At 41.0% G+C, this 22680-nt stretch overlaps 1 protein-coding gene across 2 annotated transcripts in view; it reads left to right on the top strand.

Annotated features, from left to right (window-relative positions):
* The window catches only part of LOC116394054 (leucine-rich repeat and fibronectin type-III domain-containing protein 5-like), a 98324-nt gene that overhangs the window by 66031 nt on the left and 9613 nt on the right, over positions 1 to 22680 (top strand). For both annotated transcript variants that reach the window (XM_031866832.1, XM_031866834.1), the window contains exons 3-8: positions 11483 to 11706; positions 12675 to 12803; positions 12974 to 13154; positions 13796 to 13951; positions 14998 to 15257; positions 17030 to 17497. In XM_031866832.1, coding sequence (XP_031722692.1) covers positions 11510 to 11706; positions 12675 to 12803; positions 12974 to 13154; positions 13796 to 13951; positions 14998 to 15257; positions 17030 to 17497 — 1391 coding nt within the window. In that variant the 5' untranslated portion in view covers positions 11483 to 11509. The remainder of the gene's footprint in view (positions 1 to 11482; positions 11707 to 12674; positions 12804 to 12973; positions 13155 to 13795; positions 13952 to 14997; positions 15258 to 17029; positions 17498 to 22680) is intronic.

A 22680-nucleotide genomic window follows, 5' to 3' on the forward strand; every position in this document is an offset into this window, starting at 1 on the left:
GTGTGTGTGTGTGTGTGTGTGTGTGTGTGTGTGTGTGTGTGTGTGTGGAGATGCATATGTGCGCTGTGTTTTGTGTATTCTTATGTAAGCATGCAGCCTCCTCTTGCCTAGAGGATGATGATGATGGAAACAGTTTGTCATCCTCCCACCTCTTTCTCTCTCTCCCTCTCTCTCTCTCTCTCTCTCGCTCTCTCTCTCTCCCACTCTCTCTCCCACTCTCTCTCTCTCTCTCTCTCTCTCTCTCTCTCTTTCTCCATCCATTCAAATGTGCTTTTTTGCCACAATAGACATTTCCAGGCTAACATAACTGTGGTGGTGCACACAACTACTAATTAATTAAGAATTTCAAACACATATCAACAATGATATAGGCTGCAGGTTTTGTTACTCAAACAGTGTGCCGTGGTGTCAGATACTTAGCTGCAATGCCTGCAAACAACCACTGGAGGAGAAAAAGGCCACCAGTGAGTAAATTAATGGGTATGAGAGTAGTCTATATTTGCATGTAACTATTAAAAAAAAAATAAAAAAAGCTTTATTATGTCCTGTGTAGCTTTATTTCTCCCTTAAATAAATAGTTTGTTACATTATTTTCAGATAATACTTTTGCATGAATCATAAAAAAAAAGATATTGATGTCCCATATGGTGATGCTTCCAGCTGTTACAGTTATGGAAGAGTAAGTAGTCCCACTCTGAAAGTCAACCTTTCTCAACTAAGGGTGTCCATTAGGTGCCCTTCTTCAGAGTTGTATTTAGTGCAACAACTGAGCTTAACTTTACTTTTCCCAAATTGACCAAATCACAGAAGAGGAGTTGCAAGTTAGACTGGTCGATGGTACCTTTTAACAACAGCAGACACGGAGGAATAATACAGAAAAAAACACTGATTACACACTGCTGCTTTATTGGGATACATTGCCTGGGAAATGCACTGTTCCAAAAAGCAAGATTGAATTTACTTGGATAGATTCACTGACTAACACCTGGAACAGGCTTTTTCTTTGGCTGGTGTTTCAAGTTTTAACTCCGTACATTTATCAAGCTTTAGATTTAAACGTGTGTTTAATAACAACACTGTATGATATGTGTAATGTAAGAGGCATCGCTTGGAGTGATGGACTTACAGAGAATTATCAGCTGAATCTGCAGCTCCCCTCGGCTTTACAGAGCTTCACGAGCTCCAGCGCGATGTTGAGCTGTCCCGCCCACAAGTTACCGTTTTGATTCACTCTCACCGCTCTCATATCGCTGCTTTCATTATCAGCAGGCAAAAAACACAACAACAGCACATTACCTTCTCAGCTCAGACAGACAGCTAGCGACTAGCTGGGGAACATAGTTGAGCATTTAGCAGCTAAAGGCAAGCTCTTTCCCTCAAAAGACGATGATATATCATGTTCACAACCAAAATAAATCCGTTGTATGTTATGAACGCTAATATTGTTTCGTCTCTCCTAGTTGTGTAGACAAGTCCACTTCGACTTCATAAGGTGATATCAATGATGTGGTCATCATGTGTTCATGTGACCGAAGTGACAAATGAAATCAGAATATACCGTTTCAATATATTACAATTCGTAGAAACCCACTGCAGGGAAAGCGCTCATGTTAGCGCTGTCCGCTAGCCGATGCTGTTTGATGAATCTAGTCACAAATGTGTGGCTAACTCATCAATCACTCCTTAAACACTGATTGATGTTGCAGATGCTTTGAAAGTAACTCAATGCCAGGACTTGTTACGAGCAGCTTATCAGTATTTGATGACTTTTCAAAAGTTTCCTTCAAATGTTCTCGACACTTGAATGGAAGCAATGTCTTCTCTTGTTTCTGTCTCCATCAGTCTTATGCTAACTTGCTTTGCATGCTACTGTATTTTAGACCATTAATGTCACTGTCTATCTCTCATATATTCTAATATAAAACAGCCTGACCCAATTTAGACTCTTTGAATTAAATATTTATTGCCTCTTCCCAATTCATGATTAATATGAGCTTCACCCTAGAGAGCCCATTGCCAAAATAAATCCTAGTATCTTATCCTACTTATCCTCATTTTTTTTTTCTGATCTTATTTTTAGTTTGTCCAACTTACTTTGACATCAGCTTCTTATATTCTGTCACATTTCCATGAATTTGCTTTTTCTTCACACTGATTTGGGCCGTTGTCCCTTATGCTTTTGCTTAGTTTGTTCATAATTGTACTCTGTTTGTTCCCACATGGACTTCAAACAGAAGACACGGTACTTTTAGCCAATGCAGAATACATGGGAAGACTAAAGAAAAAAAGTATGCTACCGTTTGAAGTTTGAAAATGTCAAGGACCATTATTATCAGTATTAATTTAGTGTACCCTTTTCTTAAGTTAACAGCACCATGTGCACCGCTTCACACACAAGTGAGTTGAGGAGCGAGTCTGTTGCGTTAGCTCCGCCTACCCTTTTTTGGCGGAACAACAACTGCTGGGTGATGCGTGACTAACTGTCGCCACAGACACCTTGTTCGTAATAAATAAATAATAAAGGGCTTTCATCAGTCGGCCATATCCGCACAATCACCGTTGTGTTATATCATACGGCGAGGAAGTGGCTCAACAGACGTTAATTTAAATTAAAGTCTTCAAGATTATTCCTTTGAGTCTCGGCAACTTAAATGTCAATGACATATCGAAATGGATGGAAAGCCGTCCAGGTTTGAATTAAATCGAATGAATTATTTTTGCTCTAAAAGATTACAGAAAGTAATGCATACAGAATCTGTGGTTATGATCTCTGACATGCACGACGTTGCCGTTGTTATTGTTACACATAAGCGCACAGAAGTAGGTTATCGTCTCCAAATAGTCTGTTAGAGTTCCTCTTGATACTATCCGATACCTTGGGATTGTGTGAGGGTGTGAGCACATGCGGATGTCTTGCTAATGCATGTGTTAATGAGGCAGGAAGATACAGCGTTGTGAAGCAGAGTATACATCTGGCAGATGTGTTCTCAGTTGGGACTCGGACCCGATTGTTTATATCATAATATGTGCATTTATGTATTTACATCTGCATGCATAATTTAAAACCACCAATCTGCAGTGTGTTTCCCCCCGTGTAAATGTGGAGGTGAACAATGCGTATTGTTAACGACAGGATAGATTAATGGGATTTCTTTTTGTCCTGAACGTTTCTCACCCTCTTCTTCATGCTTCTGGAAGGGCAGTGTATCCATCTGCTGTGGCAGTTTGGATGACAGGGTGAGACAAATGGTGTCATTGCATTAACATCAAACACTTCTCTACCTCTCAAGGGATGGAAACACCGCATCAGCACTTGTGACTGTAATAAAGGCTCCTTCACATTCGAAAAAGCTGCATCCTGTGGTAGATGTGAGGGGCTTGTTCAGTGCGGTGTTATGGAAGACGTTGTTGCACTGTGCAACCGACACCTCTTAAGACATTTTCACACCTATTTGGTTTGCAGCACTCATTGTAACCCTAGAGATGTTAGTTTGGGTGTATGAGAGCTCTGTAACCACAGCCAGAGCTTGCTGAGAGGCTGGTGTGTCAGTACATTTCCCTTAAAAGCTTCTTTATTATTATTATTAAGAATGTGATCCACAGCAGCAGCAAAAAAAAAAATTGGTGGTGCACAATTTGTACTTGATTGTTAGGCTTGATTCTCCTTTTTCTCTGTTTTTACAATCTTGAGCATTGAAGTGTTTTTGCTGTCTGTTTTGCTTTGACAAAAAACACTCTGTTTGTGTGTGTGAGTTGTGCCTGTGTTTGTGTGCTACGGCTCAGACAGACTGATTTCAAAATGTAGCAGGAACTACTCTACCTCTTCAAGTCCTCTTCTTTTTGCTCGAGTCAACGCAGGATGGCCTCACATTGTCGGGAAAGCAGGTATAAAAAAAGAAATGGATGAACTTGGATTGGACCTGCTTTTTGCCAGAATGTCCATTAATGACCTTATATGCATTCACACCACGTCTATGTTTGTCCTCGCATGCTCTCTGAAAGCACTGTTAGGCTTGTATTCCTGTTTTTCAAGCAAATGCTAAATGCCTAACCATCCATTTTTATAAAAAGAGCCACATTTCAGAAGGGATTGGGTAGCTTATGTTACACTGTGCCATAGGCTGAACCTGCCGATGAAGGCTACTTGAAATGCAACCAGCTGAAACACAGATGCCTAGCAGACACAGAGCCTGTTAACCTTTTTAGACAGCGTTGCATAGGATCTCTGGACGGCCTATAAGGCTGCACTCATGGCTGAAAATAATGTGTATTCTTTGCCAGCTATGCATTAAACATGCTACAGCTGTGTGCAATGAAGTACTGTGATTGTACAAGCATTACAGCTTGAAATGTTGCTGTGTGTGGCTCTGCCCTGTCTCCCTCTGTACTGCCCTGTCTAATCACGGTGAACATGACGTTTATTTTAATGATTATTATTAACTGTGGAAATACGCTTATAGTGGAACCAGAAAGCTCATAGCAAGACTTGGAAGTGTCTAAAGACATCCTCAATAATTCACAATATATAGATGTGTGATCTGAATAGCTGCCTCTGGATATTACGCTTCATTAAGCTTGCCAGAGGGATAAAAAGAAAGGGATAACTTGTATGCTTGTATTCTTTTTGAGGGATTGCGATATTAATGTTATGGCTTAGAGACTTGTGAGCACAATATCATCTGATAGCCAGTGATGGATGCACTCCGAAGCGTCTTAAAAAAAAAACAGCATTGTGATGTAATGGTGCGGAAATAGCATTGTAGACCAGATATTACACAGCGCAGCCATGGACCAGGCACTTAAAGCACTGCTGTTATAGGCTCTCACTGCCAAGATCTCCTATTACAAGTCTTTCTCCTTTTTTTCTTTCACCGCTTCTCTTTCTTTCCCAGTGAAACTCATAAAGCATACGAGTGTGTTTGTAACTGCATCTAAAATCAATACACGAGTGGTATCTGTGTGTGTCCGGTGTGTATACCTCTATGTGTGCATTAAATATGCATTCGTGTGTTTGGTTTAAGTGTGTGTGTGTGTCTGTGTGTGTGTGTGTGTGTGTGCGTCCATCTGTGTGCTCTCTCATTTCTCTGCTATCGGACTGACCTTGTCGGTGACCGTCTCGTATTTCTGGCAGCTAATGAACTCATCCAGCTGGCTGTTTCTGCCTTTTGATTGATTTGATTTGATCCAGTAAGTCCAAATCAGTAATGAAGAGGCGATTGCGATGGAGGCCGCGAAGCAGGTTAAAGAAGGATTTCTCAGCCTTGATGCAATAAAAAAAAAACATGAGTGTGCAAAATGACTCGCAGGCCAATATGAGCAAAGTGGATTGATTGGAATTGACACCAAACTCCTCCCCTGGACAGCAGTTGAAAAATCTCTAATGTGGATGGAGCTGTCGTAAGATTGATACTGAGGGAGGTGTTTACAGTTGGGTAGACTTCCAGTTTTCCTGGCCTGGTCGGTGTACAAGCTTAAACGTGTTTGAATTTTATCTTTTCAAACAGGTTGAACCGGCATTTGTCATTACGACCTGTTCTGCCAGATCAGAAAGTAGCCTACATCAGCAAACTCTGCTGAAGGCGTCACATCGCTGAATCCAACTTTTAATGCATCAGTAATGTAGGTGGCTCTTCATTGGTTTGCCTAACATCAGTTTATTAAGAACAAGGATAAATGCATACTGAGCATCCGAACATCAGCCATAACACTTTATTATGTATCCTTTCACCCCCTCTCTTCCTCTCCAAAGCACTCCGCCCTTCCAATTGTGTGGTTGCATACAGGTACACAGTCCATGTGGAGAGCAAAAGAGGCAGAACACATTGAGCGAAATGCAATCTCGCTACAGTTATTGTCGAATGGCAATTTAGCTCCTTATTAGCTTTTATATGTATTGATCTGCATCCATATGTGAATATCTGTTTATAGAATGTAGCCGTCGATTAGACGCCGTTAATCAACCCCATTCTCATGTCTCAGGTTACCAGTCGATCTGTAAACAATGACCTGCTCACACAAGAGGAAGTCCTTGGCCCAGATATCAGTCATCAGTAATCTGGATATCGGCTGGTTACACCAGAACCCACAAAATATTGCTGCTTCCCCCAGCGGCTAAATCATCGTCAGACCGATAGCTGATGGCTTCCGGTATTGTGTTGGAATGAAATACCTTGCCTGGGATAGGCAGCTTTAGTCTCAGTATTTTAGCATTATATCATGTATGTAGTCATTAAATGTATATATATAACACGTATTTTACAACATGCTCATTTAAAAACAAGCTGGAGACATTAAAAAACGTCTGCAATCAAGCTACCTTTAGCTTAATTAGCTCGCTAGCTACAGCTGATATAATTTCCCAGCAACATTTGCCAGCTAGAAATGACAAACGTGCTGCTCTCATTGCTTGAACAAATCATTAGAAACTGTTATCAGTTTAAATGCATTTTGTTTCTGTTTGTTTGTGTTATTGAGGCTGCAGGACTCTTATTTGCCATCTGTTTTGAATGCATATCAAAGTAAAGTCTGTGTGTGGTTGGGATCACGTTCGCTTGTTTAACTATGTGTGTGCTTGTGTATCTACATTTGTTGGTTGCTCATTTGCTCATATAGGCATGCTCAGAGTTTCTAGAGCTTGCCTGTGTGTGGTCGTGTGTGTGTGTGTGTGTGTGTGTTTGGTCTTGCTTAGTCCAGCTTTCATAAAATGCACTGATTGAATAAAGAGTAATTGTGATGTAGTTAAGCAGTCGCTGAACCCTGCATGTTGTTCAAGTGGGTAAAGCCATTAGCTGAAGCATAAGGTCTACTCCAGTGGACACGCACAAAACAAAGGCAACTTGTGGGAAGCCAGAGGAAAGGATGGCAGCGGGTTAGTTAAGTGGCCTCGGCATTTGTGCTTTTTTTGTCATGCACTACATGCTGGTACAAACAACCAAAGTACAAGCTTGAAGGCACAGAAGACCTTGTAAACTGTTAATTCACTCATAATGTTTTCCAGTAGCAACAGCAATGTACATGCTTAGAATAAAATCTGTGTGGGCAGTGTGCAAAACATCAGGAATGAATATACTCCCGTTTTCTCTTGATTGTCTCAAATGTTCCCTTAATGCGTTCTGTATGTTTTAAGCTTATTAGTGTCCTCAATGCTTTTCCCTTCATTTGACCTAATAGATGACTGACTGTGGATACAATTAATGCTCTGTCAGGAAACACTGATGAGTGTCATAGGGGTGTCCCGAATTAAGAGTATACATTGTCATGATCATCGAATCCTGTTTTTAATTATGTTTGTGCTTATTGATCACCCTCTGTTTTAGCTTTATATAGAAAAACAGTAAAAGCAACAACACTATTGGCCTAGATACATGTGACTCTCTCTTAGCTGTTGTTCCAGTGTGATGGACAGCTCTGTGTTGTGCAGTGTGCGTTTGTGTGTGAGTGTGTACAGTGCGGCTCTATGCAGAGTACTGCAATGGAGCAGAGATCAATAGACAGACCGACTGACAGACACAGTTTCTTAGCCTACTTGCTTCGCGTGGTTGCAAAAAGAGCTTCAGAATTTGACAACATGGAAGCGAAGGGAGAGTCAATGAGAGAGAGGGAGAGAGAAAGAGAGAGAGAGAGAGAGAGAGAGAGACGCAAGCCGCACCTCCGCCTGCTGATTTGAGAGAAACTTTCAATTCTAAATATATTCAGCACTCTGGTAGTGCTACCATCTTTCAACATGAAAGCAAGATGTCGCTGCGATATTCAGGCGTATATGGTGATTTATTCACTCGCACTATTTTCATTTTTTTATTAACAGCATGTTTAATTGGTTGATATTCAAAAACAAAATAGGCTCAAGTATATATCATGAGAAATCAAGCGTATATTTAAAATCAGACATTCAGCACCCCTGTATAGCCAGAATGGAATGATCTGTTGATTTACAACCACGTTTTTTTCACTACTGCGGCCATTCAACTGGGAGATTGGCAGTCGAATCATGCGCCTGAGATCAAATCGTCGAATCGAATGTGTAGATGTGTTGCTTAACTAAAGTGAGACACATCTGCCATAGTAAATATACAATCAGCAATCCCATATACTATACCTATTTAGTCTATATAGTATATTAATCTTTGCATGCTATGTTCCATAATAAGTGATTGAAATACTACGGAGCAAATGCACTATGTCAAATGAAATGACACAGATATGCCCCCTTATAATATTAGATTGATATCATATTACTATAATCTGCCGCAGCCTGTAGGCATCTGACAAACAAAAGGAAAATCTAAAGAGCGGTTTCTTTATTTGCACCCCCATCTTAGACAGCAATCTAAAAATGCTTATTATAAAATCTAGTCCGTAATGATGCAATTTTCTGTGTCACTTCAATCTTTTTGTGTCTGTGTGGATTGGCGGAGCTGTTTGAATAGGATGTTGCAGTAAACAACATTGCTCTTCTCAACAAGGCCCCAGCGCTCTGAGACTGTTGGAGAACCCTTCAACATATGAAGTGTTTTTCTACCTCTGACATGACTAATCTATTTTAACAACGCAAGTACCATCGTAAACTACGTGACGCTCCTCGACGAAGAGCCCTGAAAACCACTGGATGACACTTGAGGATGACAGAGTATAGTTTCCATACTTCTAAAGCCACATCCACGTCATGTGTTAAAGGTGGTGGTGACGAGCTCTTTACTTGGACCTCAGATACAATGACCTCTAATGGCATTACGGTCCCACTGGACACAGCCACTGGGTTAAAGAGATTACATGATTTTGTTTAAGACATCGCAAGTTTAAACCCGTCTTAAACCTTGAAACGCAGCTAAGCTACTGATGGTGCAGCAGCCCCTATTAGACTAAGACAGTAACACACTTAGGGATTCTGCATCGCTGCTTAGCTCACAGATGTAAATAAAGACACGGGAACGCAAATGATTTTACAGGATTGCTTATTTGTTCTTCACACTTGCAATATAAGGCATATGGCCACAGATGTAGCACTGGCTAATTGGATGTATGAAAAAGCTGATCAGGAGAAAGCACAAGTCTGCAGAATCTTCAATCGCAGCAGCTTGGCAGCTTCAAAAAGACTTTGAATGTGCGAATACTTGCAAGTCGCCGCTTTTAACTGCCAACTCGTCCCACTGTTTATCCCCGTGAGATTGGAACGCAGCCTGAGATCAGCTTCAGTATATGGAACGTGTGGAGAATACCGTTTTGAGCTATCTGGGAAGCCAGTTGTTCATCAGTGAGCAAACCATGGGTGAAACTGGCTTTATGGGAAACCCTTTAGGGAACCGGGATGTCCGCGTGGAAGGCTTTCAAAGAAGTGGATAAAGCGGGCTGCACACATGTGTGAGACAGAACCGTATTTAACACACCACTCCAAACAGAGCTTAATTTGTCCTCCTTGCCCTTAATCCCGTTGGTTAATCCACCATTTAATTTGATCCCAGTGGTCCGACATGTCACCTCAAGCTACACAGGGTCTGTAATTTATGTGTGCGTTTACGGAGAGGAGTTTGTGTGAAATTGAGCTCAATTCAAGTATAACCTTTTTTACATATATATATATATATATATATAACAATTGATATTCAGCCTATGCGTCCTTTCCCATGCTGTATATATGGTTTGCTTGTCACATATAAGCGTGACAGTGCGGCGCCGTGATCATCTATCCTACCTTGCCTCTTCTCGCTAAATTAAATTAGGTCTCCCCCCCTTCCCTTTCACAGCTTAGCCCTTATTTTAATTAGCTCGCTGTCTGATCTCTTTTTTCCTCTCCCTCTCTGATAATTCTCCCTCGTTTCCTTTGCATTCCTCTGTCCCTCTCACTCATTCGCTCTCATTACTGTACAGTCATTTCTCAGGGTAATTAATGAGCTGATATCTGCTTTCATGTCACAAGGGTCGTGAGCTTTCATTCTCTCTCTCTCTCTCTCTCTCTCTCTCTCTCTCTCTCTCTCTCTCTCACCACTCTCACCTCTCTCTCTCTCTCTCTGTAGCATATGAGTCATCTGGTGCTCTATTCAGCTGCCGCTCTGTCGTTCTGCTCTTCTTTCTCTGCACTCAAATAGAGATAGAAAGGGAAAACAGGGATTGTATGACCTCCGATGTCGCCGCATAGTTCTGTTCCGTAATTACGCTGAGAAATGAAAGAGAGATACAGTATATAGCGAGTTTTCCGACCGCACAACTGGTGAATGGCTTCTTAGTCAGAACTGGGTAGTGATTTGATGTAATATGAATGCGCAGCAGTGATATCAACCTGCAGTACAGTGTCATCTCACTGACTCCATTCAGATAGCAACAAGAAAGGTGTCACTTACTGGAAGAGAGAGTGAACTGATCTCCAAACACTTCTCTGAAAGTGTTGTTCTGTCAATCATTGTAGTGTCACATGTTGCTGCTGTGCAGGACCAGCATTAAAAGATAAGGATGGTCATGCTCTGTTTTTATAAATATTAATGAAACTGACTTGCCCACAACAATAGGGCAGTACACCACCTCTTTACTGACAAAATAAGTTTTCACACAAAATATTCAAAATCACTTTTTTTTGTGTGAGAAGGGTTTACTGAGGCAAAACCTGAACTGCTTTCACCCTCACCCAGCCTGTTCATGTATTAATGTGCATACGTCTGTGTGTGTGTGTGTGTGTGTGTGTGTGTGTGTGTGTGTGTGTGTGTGTGCGTGATCCCTTTAATCCTGACTCACCCGTGTCCTTCAAACCCCAATCAAGGTTGTCATTAATGAGCATTTTCTCTCCCTGCCTCTCTCTCTAAACCGTTCATAATTAACTACAAGCACTGCTGCTTACTAATGTTGACTGAGTGTGTGTGTGCGTGCGTGCATAGCAAAACGGATGAGCAATAAATGACTCTAATAAACATCTCTTCTGGTTCGATTAGCGATGGCTAAAAGTTGTTGGTGAATCAGCTCTTTGGGGCCTTCGGGTTTCATGTCTGAACATAAGGATGCTTAACTTCATCGGGATCTGACTCACTAGTTGCCAAGTGTGATGCATGTTCAGGAGTTAGTCACTGATGTGCAAGTCAGCCTTGTCCATACTGCACAGATCATCCTACCTTCAACGTATGCACTCAACCAAGACAGCTCTCTGTATTCAGAGCGACATTCGCTTTTGTTGATATACTATAGAAGGAAGTGCAGTGGGTGATAAGTAGTCTATTAGTCCAGCGCAGTTATACCCAATAGAGAGAATACAGTGTGCAGTCCGCAGCACACTTGATTTTCTTGCACTGCATACTGAAGACTTTGAAGAGACACTGGGAATATAATATAAAACATGTCATTAAGTGTGCCATAATTCCCTATAATTTCTCTGGGTAAAGAAGTGCCATCTGTTTCCATTATGGCTTATACAATATATGCTAAGTTCCCACTGAAAGAAAAAGTAAGTCCGATGACATTAACGTCTCCATTTCCTTCTTGCTTTTGTCTCCGTCTGTCTCAGGTGTCTTGTCCAGGTGGGGCGGTAACCATGGAGAGGCTGTTGCTGTGCCTGATGCTGGCAGTTGCCATGGCAGTGCGGGCACAGGTCTGCCCGAAGCGCTGCGTATGTCAGATCCTGTCACCCAACCTGGCAACCCTCTGCGCCAAGAAAGGTCTACTGTTTGTACCGCCGAACATTGATAGGCATACGGTGGAGCTACGGCTGGCTGACAACTTTGTCACAAGGTAACGGTCACATCACTAACACTGCTAGCAATACTCCCCCCCCCCCCCAAAAAACAATTTGCATTTCTGTAATCAATTACTCACCCTGTGTTGCCTTAAGTTCTTGAAGAAAACTTTTCTTGCATCTCTCCACGTCTAAATGAAGAATCCAAACACGTCCAGGTTTAACAACAGCAAAAGTAATGCTTTTTATAAATGATATTAGTTGTAGATTTCCAAATTAAACTCCTCAACTGGAAGGTTAAAAAGTGAATCATGGCATACAATGTTTCTTATGATATTACTACTTCACTAGCATTTACTTATTGACAACCAACGTATAATACTTGAAGAACTAAGTACAATAGCACTTGGAAAGTTCAGCCTTTATGTGCGAGAATGAAACATTTTTTTTCCTCAAAGCTGGAAATAGAGACACTGATCTATGATGTCATGAAGCGAGAAGGCCCGGAGCCTCTCCGGCGAAGATAAGTCGCTGAATCTTTGGACAGAGCAGCATCGCCCAGGGTGCCTTTAATGACGATACGAGCACATTATCCACCGGCACAAGAATGAAATAATACTCATTAGGTGTGAAGAAAAAAACACATTATTTGAGGCCGCAGACAAAGTCCTAGTCGGTTCATAGTCAATAGAGCAGCTCAAGGCTGCCTCCTGATTGCGTTGCAGTTTAAATGAGCTGCACAGGGAAAAAGTCACACCATGTGTGAATTCAGTTTTCTATTATTTTGCTTGTAAACAGCTTTTCTGTAAAAGATCTCTTTTCATTTTTGAAATGTTGTTATTGAACATCGCTTTCCAAAAATAAATGAATTAGTATCTGTAAATTGACTCAGGTCAACGGCTTCACGTGTTGGTGTTACTCAAAACTTTAGCTTGCAGCAGCAGCAGAACCTCTACCAGAGGAAGTCTCATGACATGCAGCATGTCCCTTGTCTTAGCTGAATGTTGCTTATCTGTGTCCACAGTGTGAAGAGGAAAGACTTCTCAAACATGACACGGCTGGTGGACTTAACATTATCCAGAAACACCATCTCCTACATCACACCTAATGCCTTTACCGATTTGGAAAACCTCAGAGCTCTACACCTCAACAGGTACGGTCGCATACAGCTGTGTTCGTCATATGAGTATTGCATGAAATCCCCTTGATCAATAGGAGATGTTGTACTGTATTTCCAAAAGCTGCAAGCTGCTGGGTTTGTTTTTATTTCACATCGCTCTCTCTCTCGCTCTCTCTCTCTCTCTCCCCCCCACACACACACAGTAACCGGCTGACGAGGATAAGCAATGATACATTCAGCGGGATGACGAAGCTACACCACCTGATTCTGAACAACAACCAGCTGGTGCTGATCCACCAGGGAGCGTTCAACGACCTGCTGGCGCTGGAAGAACTGGACCTCAGTTACAATAACCTGGACTCTATTCCTTGGGAGACCATCCAGGTCAGGATCTCTTTAAACTGCTGCAGCCTTTCCCACCAGTCTGGCTGGAGTCCACTTCAAAAAAATCCAATCCCAAGCATAATAAAATGGCCATAAAAGCTCTTTTGGACATTTGTTTGAAATTGAAATAAAGAGATCTTAAAGGCTTTTGGATTGAACAGAGGCCATTATGTGTACTATTTATTAAGCCTCACAGACACTTCATTTCAAAGCATTTTCAGGGATAACAGTTTCAATTTTATCGATGCTCTTTGCCAGCCAACAAGCAGTTTTTATGTAATACAAATGTCAAGGCAATCAGTTTACTTGAGTAAAGTAGTTCGACTCAAGTTTGATAAATAGATGCTGCATTAGATAATTGTGTTTCGATAATGATTAACCACATGATGGCTTTGTTGTTTTCAGTTTAACTTTACATTTACAAAATAGACATGTAAACATCATTAGTTAACTGCAGCAGTATCATCACCACTGCACTATTAAAAGGAACAGTGGCAATAACCAGGATATTGCAGCCTAGGAAGCCTAAATAAGTAAGGAAGGAAGTATTAAAACAGTTATGTGTGTCCCAGCATTCTTAACGCACTTCTTCCTTTCAAAACAATAATGAAATCCTGTGTTTCTCTCTGTTATTCCTGCAGAGAATGATTAGCCTCCATACGCTGAGTTTAGACCACAACATGTTGGACTACATTCCAGAGGGAACATTTTCCCTGCTGCAGAAACTCAACCGGCTGGACGTCACCTCTAATAAACTCCAAAAGCTGCCACCGGACCCACTTTTTCAACGAGCACAGGTATTCCCAGAGGGGGTTTTATCCCCCGCCGCATCAAAATCCAATCTTACAAAAAGGCCTGGAACTCTTAAACATAATCAGGCTCCTCATTTTAACATTTATTGGAGACAAACTGAATTCAAACTAAATATATGAGTCAAAACTTTTACTTTAGTTGTCCTTTGTACAGTATGTAACTGACCACTGTTGAGATATCTTTTCATAACTCAGGAAACTTTTAGCTTTTTAGGTTTAAATTAACAGTTTTTTAAAACTTTCTATAATATATATATATATATATATATATATATATATATATATATATATATATTATTTAAACTGCACTGTTCTAAAGATGTTCTAAAGACTGGTGAAAATAGAGTAATTCTGTGCTCTGCTTACAGATGAGATAAATGAAATTGTGTAGTGTTTTGCTCTTAAGAATAAAATGAAATGCAGCTGTGCCACTAATTGAAGAGGAGTCAATGGAACAGCTTCCATACTAGTGACAATAGACCCTTTTAACAGCAGCCATTTTCACACGTCATAGCAGCATAACACTGGTGTAAGTGTGTAATCAATTTAATTCTATTCCTATTCTATTTAGGGTGTCACAGTGAGCCAGCTTGCACAATAGCAGGGCCCCAGCCCTGCTGAATGGAACAGGGCCATAATGAATGTTATTAATGTGTTTACCCTGCAATGACATGTCAAAATGGCTGCTGTGTAAAGGGCCTATTAAACACTGTAAATCTGTTTAGTGCGTATTTGAACCTTTTTCTTCAAAAAGCATGCAACTACATTTTGAATCAATACTTCATATTGTCTGACCCTAGTGATTTATACAAGCAGCTGGCCACATGTTCGAGAAGGGAAAATATGTATTTTATCACCTTCGTTTCTTTATCCATTAATGGGAAAGAGCAAGCTGCCACACACTCAACGGGTGAGTTCTGGTTGAACTAGACAGCTACCTTTTGAATATGTGGATTTGAGTGTACAGCGAGGTTTTACTTGAAAATAACATTTTGCCTGACTAAAACACAATCATTGTTTCACACTACCAGGTCCTGGCCACGTCGGGGCTCATGGCCTCCTTTTCTTTCGTGTTGTCGTTCGGTGGGAACCCTCTCCACTGTAACTGTGAATTACTGTGGCTGCGGAGGCTGAACAGGGAGGACGACCTGGAGACGTGCGCCTCACCCCAACAGCTCTCTGGCAGATACTTCTGGTCCGTCCCCGAGGAGGAGTTTCTCTGCGAACCTCCGCTCATCACCAGATACTCCCATGAGATGAGGGTGCTTGAAGGGCAGAGAGTTACACTCAGGTACCCCTATCAGTTCCTTCCTATAACCAATCTGCCCAATTGAGTAACACGCAAGCATACAGACACACACACACACACTCTCTGTTTTGATTCATAGTTGTGTGCATTATGTTTACAAGCTGCACGGGAATACAAAAAGTGCCCAACTGTTCAATGAAGCACAAGGCAGGAACATCACGCTCAACTTTTAAGGAGGTTGAAACTAAATCAAGAACAGGTCTGAGAGATGATGATTACTTCATTTGCATATATATTGGTCACACTCTTCCAATCATGATATATGTTATGTTTTCAAATATGGAATTATAGGCAAAAAAACAGGGGCAATGGAAATTAATGTGATGCTATTATTCTCTTTCCTTTATTGTATCTTGTCTTCGGCTCCGTATATGAGGTATAAATCGAGATTATCAGAAGGTCAACACACCTAACATTTTTCATCCTGTGTAGTGTCCAGGGTAATGCATTCAACAGCCAATGTCGGTCATGTTTGAAGAATGCGTACAGTGTGAGCCTGTAAGCAAAGTCCCCTGAAAAATGACCCTCAGCTCTTATTTATTCATTTCATCATAGCACTTCACTATAATTACAGCACATGATAAATGTCACAATGACCACGACAATGCACCAATTTAAATTCAGAGGTGCACCTGTACAAACGATCATTGTAGAAAATTCACCGGTATGAAAAGAAGGCAATTCTTTCTTTAGTCTCCCCAATATTTAACTTCCCTGATTAATCTTCGCTTTGGCACAATCCATGTCTTATTTGTCATACAGCCTAGCAGCCATTAAACAGTTTTCTGTCCTTTTATTGCATCTCTGCTTCATGACTGAACCACATGAACATTTACCAAGGAGCTAGTAGTTCACACTCATGTAGTGCTTTGGTTTATTGTACCTGCATAATAACTAATTCAGAGCTGTGACTGTAAGTTGAGTAATGGATCAGTCAATGGAAAGATAATGAACTATTTAATTATGTGTCACTCTGTGGCTCGGGCTTCTCAAATGTTATTATGTGCTGGTTTTCTTTGTCTTTTATGACAGTAAACAGAAAATCATTGTGTTTTTTGACTTTTGGAGAGGTGAAACAAGACATTTTAAAATGTTACAAAGGGCTCTTAGAAATTGTGATGGACATTTTTGACAATGTTCTGACATCCTACAGATTTATTCAAAAATAATGAGAGTAAAACTAAGTTGCAGCCTCAAAATCATTTTTCACCTAAAGATTCATAGTCCAAAACTACAAATAACAGATAAACCTCATAATTTAAAATAAAGTGTAATTTATTCAGTGCAAAACTGCTATCCCTTTATTCGCTAACCTTCTGCCTTCCACTTAGCACTTACTTAGCATTTATTGTATTCATACTCGTTTGTGGCACTCATTGCATTTGTTTATTTCTGCACTATACTTTGGCTCTGGTTTATGCTCTTAGATGCTTGTTTAAAAAAGGAGATGCACTTATGACTTCTGGTGACTAGTAGTTCTCTTGAAAACCGATGTTGAATACACTTATTGTAAGTCGGTTTGGATAAAAGCGTCTGCTAAATGACTGTAATGTAACATAATGTCATTGATTTGGTACCCAAGTACATACAACACAGGAATTCAACCTCTTCCCCTTCCCACTTGAGTCTCAGCCAGAAGGTGGGGGGGAATCCAGAAACGTCCCTGAGGCACTGCTCTGCTTCCACTGTGCAGTTGACCCCATTCTGTCTTGTTTCTAATATATTCAACTAATGCTGGTTCTCTCTCATTACAGGTGTAAGGCAAGAGGTGACCCAGAGCCGGCCATCCACTGGATCTCTCCTGAGGGCAAACTGGTGTCTAACTCCTCCAGGACGTTGGTCTACACCAACGGTACTCTGGACATCCTCATCAGTACGGTGAAAGACACGGGCTCCTTCACTTGCATCTCCTCCAACCCTGCCGGCGAAGCCCACCAAACAATAGACCTGGTCATCATAAAACTCCCACACATCTCCAACAACACCAACAACATCCAGGAGCCCGACCCGGGATCGTCAGACATTTCCACGTCGACCCGAGGCGGAGCCAACGGGAGCAACGTAACGGGCGACGTGAAAGGCGGAGTGGAAAAGAGGGTCGTGACAGCCGAGGCCACGTCCTCAACGGCACTGATAAAGTTCAACTTCCAGAGGACTATTCCAGGCATTAGGATGTTCCAGATCCAGTACAATGGGAGCCAGGATGACTCTCTGGTCTACAGGTAAGACTGACAGAATCACTACATCACAGCAGAGTCAAGACAGTTTGCGCAATGGAAACTGAAGCATGATATGGCCAATGTGGAGGTAGAGAATTACCCAAGTCTGATCCGTATGGATTAGATTACAGTTGATTTGATGCAATTTTAATGCTCTTGTTTGGATCCTGTCGCTAGGACGCCCTACGAGTACGCGAGCAGGGTGCTACAACGGCACTTCAATGCTTTGATTCTGTAAATGAAAGATTCAACTAGGTACAGCATATGAGGTCCGAGGCTAGTAAATAATAAAATGTGTGAATGCCTCAGTTAGAGGAAATGAACTTCCAAACATAGTGTAAATGTTTCCCCTGTCAAAAACGGAAATGGTGCTGATGTTGAAGAGGAGCATTGTTTTATCAGAGCACATGTGCAGACTATTTGTCACGGCTTATTGCATTACAGCACAGACAGATATATATATATATATATATATATATATATATCATATCAGGGCACATTAGACCAACACAGAGATGAAACAGGGATGGACAGAAAAGATGGCAGACGAACTGCCACGTGAAAAAGTTCATGATCCAGGACGGCCTTGACAGGGAGGGCCGTGCTAGTCCTTCTTGACTTTTGCCGTTTGCTCAGGGTTACACAGATTACATCGATCTCGCAGGGAATGATTGTTATTTGAGCTAAATATTTACTCCGGTGAAATGGGGGAGAGGGAATTAACAAACACATAGAGCTTTCATTGGGAAATCTGCCAGTATTATCTGCCTTTCATATCGCTGCTAATCCCTATACATACTTCATCAGTACGCAACCTCGTGAAGATCTGGGGGGAGCAGTGAGATTGACCATCGGGGTCATGATAATGACAATACTCTAGGTTGTCACGTTTTCCTACGAGCTATGAGTTTGTGATCTCTTACAGTCTGTATCTCTCTGTGACTGCACCAATATATGATTAACATACACAGATAATTCATAGAAGAGCCTGCTGGTATTATCTGTCGTGCATATAATTCCTAATCTCTGTACATAATTCATCAGCACTTAACCCGATTCAGAGAATGCATCATCAAGGGGTTGGCGCCGATGGGATTTATAGCTGTCTGTCTCACAAAGACATAGCGTCATCGCTTTTCACATTACAAGATAGACGCTTTCCCATCTCTTCCTCTCCTGCTCTCTCTTTTATGCTCAAAAGCACACCGAAGCCTTTGTGCATTTGTGAGATCGTCGTCCTGCAAAAAAAAAAAGGCTGCGTCTGTACTCTCAGACTTTAAAATACTTGGTGGAAATGATGACGCTGGAGAGCGTGAAGGCCACAAAAACAAACCGCTTCCTGTTGGGACACGGAGGAGGGGCGATTAGACAGCCTTACAACACCCACACCGGTCCTTCTGCGCTCTGTGACGTCACTCAAAGTCTTTCTGTCTTTTCATCATCTCCTCTTCTGCTGGCTCTCCCTTCTTCTCTCTTCCCCCCCGAATATTAAACACTGAAGTCATTTGTGTATCTCCATGTTATTTTGCTGCTCTCTTGTCTTTAGATAGCAGATTGATTTCCATTCAACACGTCTGCTGGCACAAAGCAGCAACCCATTGATTCTGCGTTTTTGTTTTTTTGTTTTTCATTACCCAAAACACTGAGAAAAAAGAGAAGAGGGTCGGAGAGAGACAAAGAGAATACAAAAGAGGGAGGATGAGAAAAAATAAGTGGAAAATATAGGAGGAACGATATAGGGGAGAGATGATGAGAGTAAGAGGGAAAGCGAAAGACAGACACAGGAAGATGGGTCCTATTGTCACAGACGGGGTACTTACTTACTTTTCAGGTTCAATGAGAGCTTATTGATTTGCCGCACATTGACATTTGTGCGCTTAACTCCCCACCTGCTCCACATAATACTCTCGGGCTTAGCTGTGTGTTTCCTTCATACTTTGAGTTCAGCTCACTGCATAAACAGATGGATAAGTGAGCGATAGTTTAAAGCTTTTACAGGCACATCCTCCCGGTGATGTTAACCTCCCGAGCATGCAAATATGCTGCCCCCATATGAAATATAATAGTTGCAACACTCGAGTCTGTATTGATCCCTACAGGGTAGCCCCGCCCTCCGCTCCTTCCACTGGTAGGCCAGGGTCAGCTGCAGAACAGCACTTCTGCAGCTGACGGGGATTCGGTGTCTTGCTCAAGGAAACTTGCCACAGGCAGATGTTTACTGATACAGTACTGGTGTTTTAACGCCAGTAATCCTGCTTAAGTATTGTATTTCTATTCTGGAGGCAGGCCGACTGCCCAGCCGGTCGCACATCAAACCCCCTCACAGCAGCAAACTCACAGCAATTCTGCTTTTATTCAATCATCATCAATGTGTTCATATAGTAATGCATGTTTCACTAGTGATTATTGTTAAGAGTGAATAAGGGCTCAACAATAAATCTTTTTTACATCCAAATAGCAATTTGAAAAAGTGCCAATTTCAGATCACAAATTGAGTTGTATCGTACGAAATAAAACAGTGTCAGAGTGTCAAGTCTGTTTCCACATAAACAATAGAGGTGATTATATCAGCTCGGTAGTAGTCGAGCGTATGGCAGACAGCTGCTGAGTATCCCAGTTTAGCTTCTTTCCAGTATGTGCGAGTCTGTGAAGCTAATGTTAGCTAAAGCAGTTTCAGTGCAAACAAACTGTCGTGTTAATGATTACTCGCAGTTTGTCATACCATACCAAGCCAACAAGCTGTTGTGTATATAAACACAGCGCCACTTTTAAGTGGTATGATACACTTTGATAATGGATTGAAGTAAAGTTTGCCATGTTTTTAATATATTTAATTAAAGATTCAATCAGTGATGTTAAACACATGAACTTTTTGTTCAGATTCAGCGAATACCTCCTTACGGTCTCCTCACGGTGTTCATACTCCCCCCCCGGCTCTGTAAATGGCAAACAAACAAAGTGCACTATTAGCGCCATTTATATTGAAAACTTTAGAAGTTGTCTTTTATCAGACTGACTGACTTGAAGCCTTGGAGGACCTCAACATCAAGCAACTGCATGTTCTCTTATCCTCCGACTGTTCTATTCATGTAGAATCATGACGAATAGCTTGAGACATACCTATCTTGTTTAAAACGTTGGCCTATAGTTTAATTTATAGAAAATGGTCTTAATTAAAATCGCAATCAGATACATTACTCAAATCATTCAGCCCTAGTCCTTAAAATTAAGTTAGAGATTTAGTTATTTCTGCTTCACGTTGCTAATATTTTAACGAGGGACCATCTGTGAAGCTATAATTGAGTTCAATTGGCTTGATTTGTTGTTCTGTTCTGTCTTTAAGGCACAAAAACAGAGCACAACAATTTAAAGTAACTGTTCTTAAATTGTTGTATATACATGTCAAAAGCCTGTATGGCTACCAAAAGAAACATGTTTCTCACTTCTCATCCATCGCACCTTCCTGACTGTTTTTCTCTTTTCTTTTCCTTCTTGAATGCAAACTGTAAGGAACTAAATTGAGTGATCCACACAGCCCTTATCTAAGCCTCAGCTGTTAACCCTTTATTTCAAGGGAAGGCGGAAATAATGTGCTGACCTTTGACACATGACCTATCATGCAGGTTTTGACCTTTACACCTCGCTGGTTTTATTGAACAATCCACAGGCCGCGTCGATGATGATAATAAAACCAACAGCCAGCCTCGACAACGACGACCATAAAACGAATGCGCTCTTATTTCGACGTAGAGGCAATCACTGTGCTTCATTTAATGTTTGGGTGAATGCAAGCCATTCTGGGATTATGGAAAGAATGAATTCACAAATCATAGGATGAATAGATGTAATGTCTAATCAATGAATATATTAAACAATGATGAGGGTAAAAGTGAAAATATATGTGTGCCTTGAACAGAAAATAAAGATAGAAAACAAAAAGGTATTTCAAATGATAACTGAAATATGTATGTAAAATTTCATATCAATAATAAGCCACAATCAAGGTACCAACATTTGGGTTGTATTATGCCTTTATTTGGACCTTTGGACTTTCAAAGCTTTGTTCTATTAACCCCTTCACACAAAGCAGTACTCCTGTCATTTCTCATCACAGGTTTTTGTCTGAAAGAAGTAAATAATATGTAATATTATTTCTTACTCTTTCAACCTATTCAATCATTGGGAACCACTGGTCTAAATGGTCATTTAAACCAGTAGGTATGCAATGATGATATTTATAAAAATAAGATCAAGAATAATAATTAGAGAAAGAAATATTAAGGACAAATAAATAAAGAGAAATAAATATGAAAATGTATGTTGAATACATAGGTATTGAATACTGGGTTGTGCATTATATTGACCTGTGTGTAATGGTCTTTACGATATCTGTATAAGAAAAATTAAAATTGTGCACATGCCCTCAAGATATGCTAAGATGCTTTAGAATTGAATCAATAAAATACTTCAATTCTGTTTGCCATGCATAAACACGAGCCCTGGACAAATGGTTGATTAAAGGCTGAGGTGAAATATAGTTCATCCACTCCAAGCCTGCATACATAAAGGCTTTAAAATGTATGCCAACACTGAAGCTGTATTGTCTTCATGGGACACAAACTCCACTTCACATCCAAGTTACTTACGAACACACACACACACACACACACACACACACACACACAACATACATTCTACCTCTATCCTAGTCCTCATCTGCTCTGCCGGTTTTTTTTCTTTTGTTTTTCCTCTAAGTTCATTCAGCGGTTGTTTTCTGCTCCAGCAGATCCATCGAGCTACAGGGGCTGGTTGCCATTTGCCAGAAAAAATACACATCAAGCAAATTGTGTGGCAAGCGTCTATATGAGGCTACACAACAGGTCATGGGGGATGAATCCAGGCTTTTAAGAAGGCACTCTCTCCCCCTGTCTCTCTCACACTAGCAGGAAGTAGTTTATCCTTGCCTTTGGTCCCTGCAGCCCAGGTATAACACCTTGCTCAGCTGTGCTTAAGGCATGAAAAAACATCCGCCTTTATCCCGCCGTAATGTTCCGATTCAGATTTTATAGCACCATAAACATATTGTGGGCCTGACATAACAGTGTTATTGTTGTAAGTAGACTGAGAGGTTTTAAACTCTGTGTGTGTGTGTGTGTGTGTGTGTGTGTGTGTGTGTGTGTGTGTGT

The sequence above is a fragment of the Anarrhichthys ocellatus genome, unplaced genomic scaffold (genome assembly GCF_004355925.1).
Source record: "Anarrhichthys ocellatus isolate YVR2014 unplaced genomic scaffold, GSC_Weel_1.0 scaffold36, whole genome shotgun sequence".
Lineage (NCBI taxonomy): Eukaryota > Metazoa > Chordata > Actinopteri > Perciformes > Anarhichadidae > Anarrhichthys > Anarrhichthys ocellatus.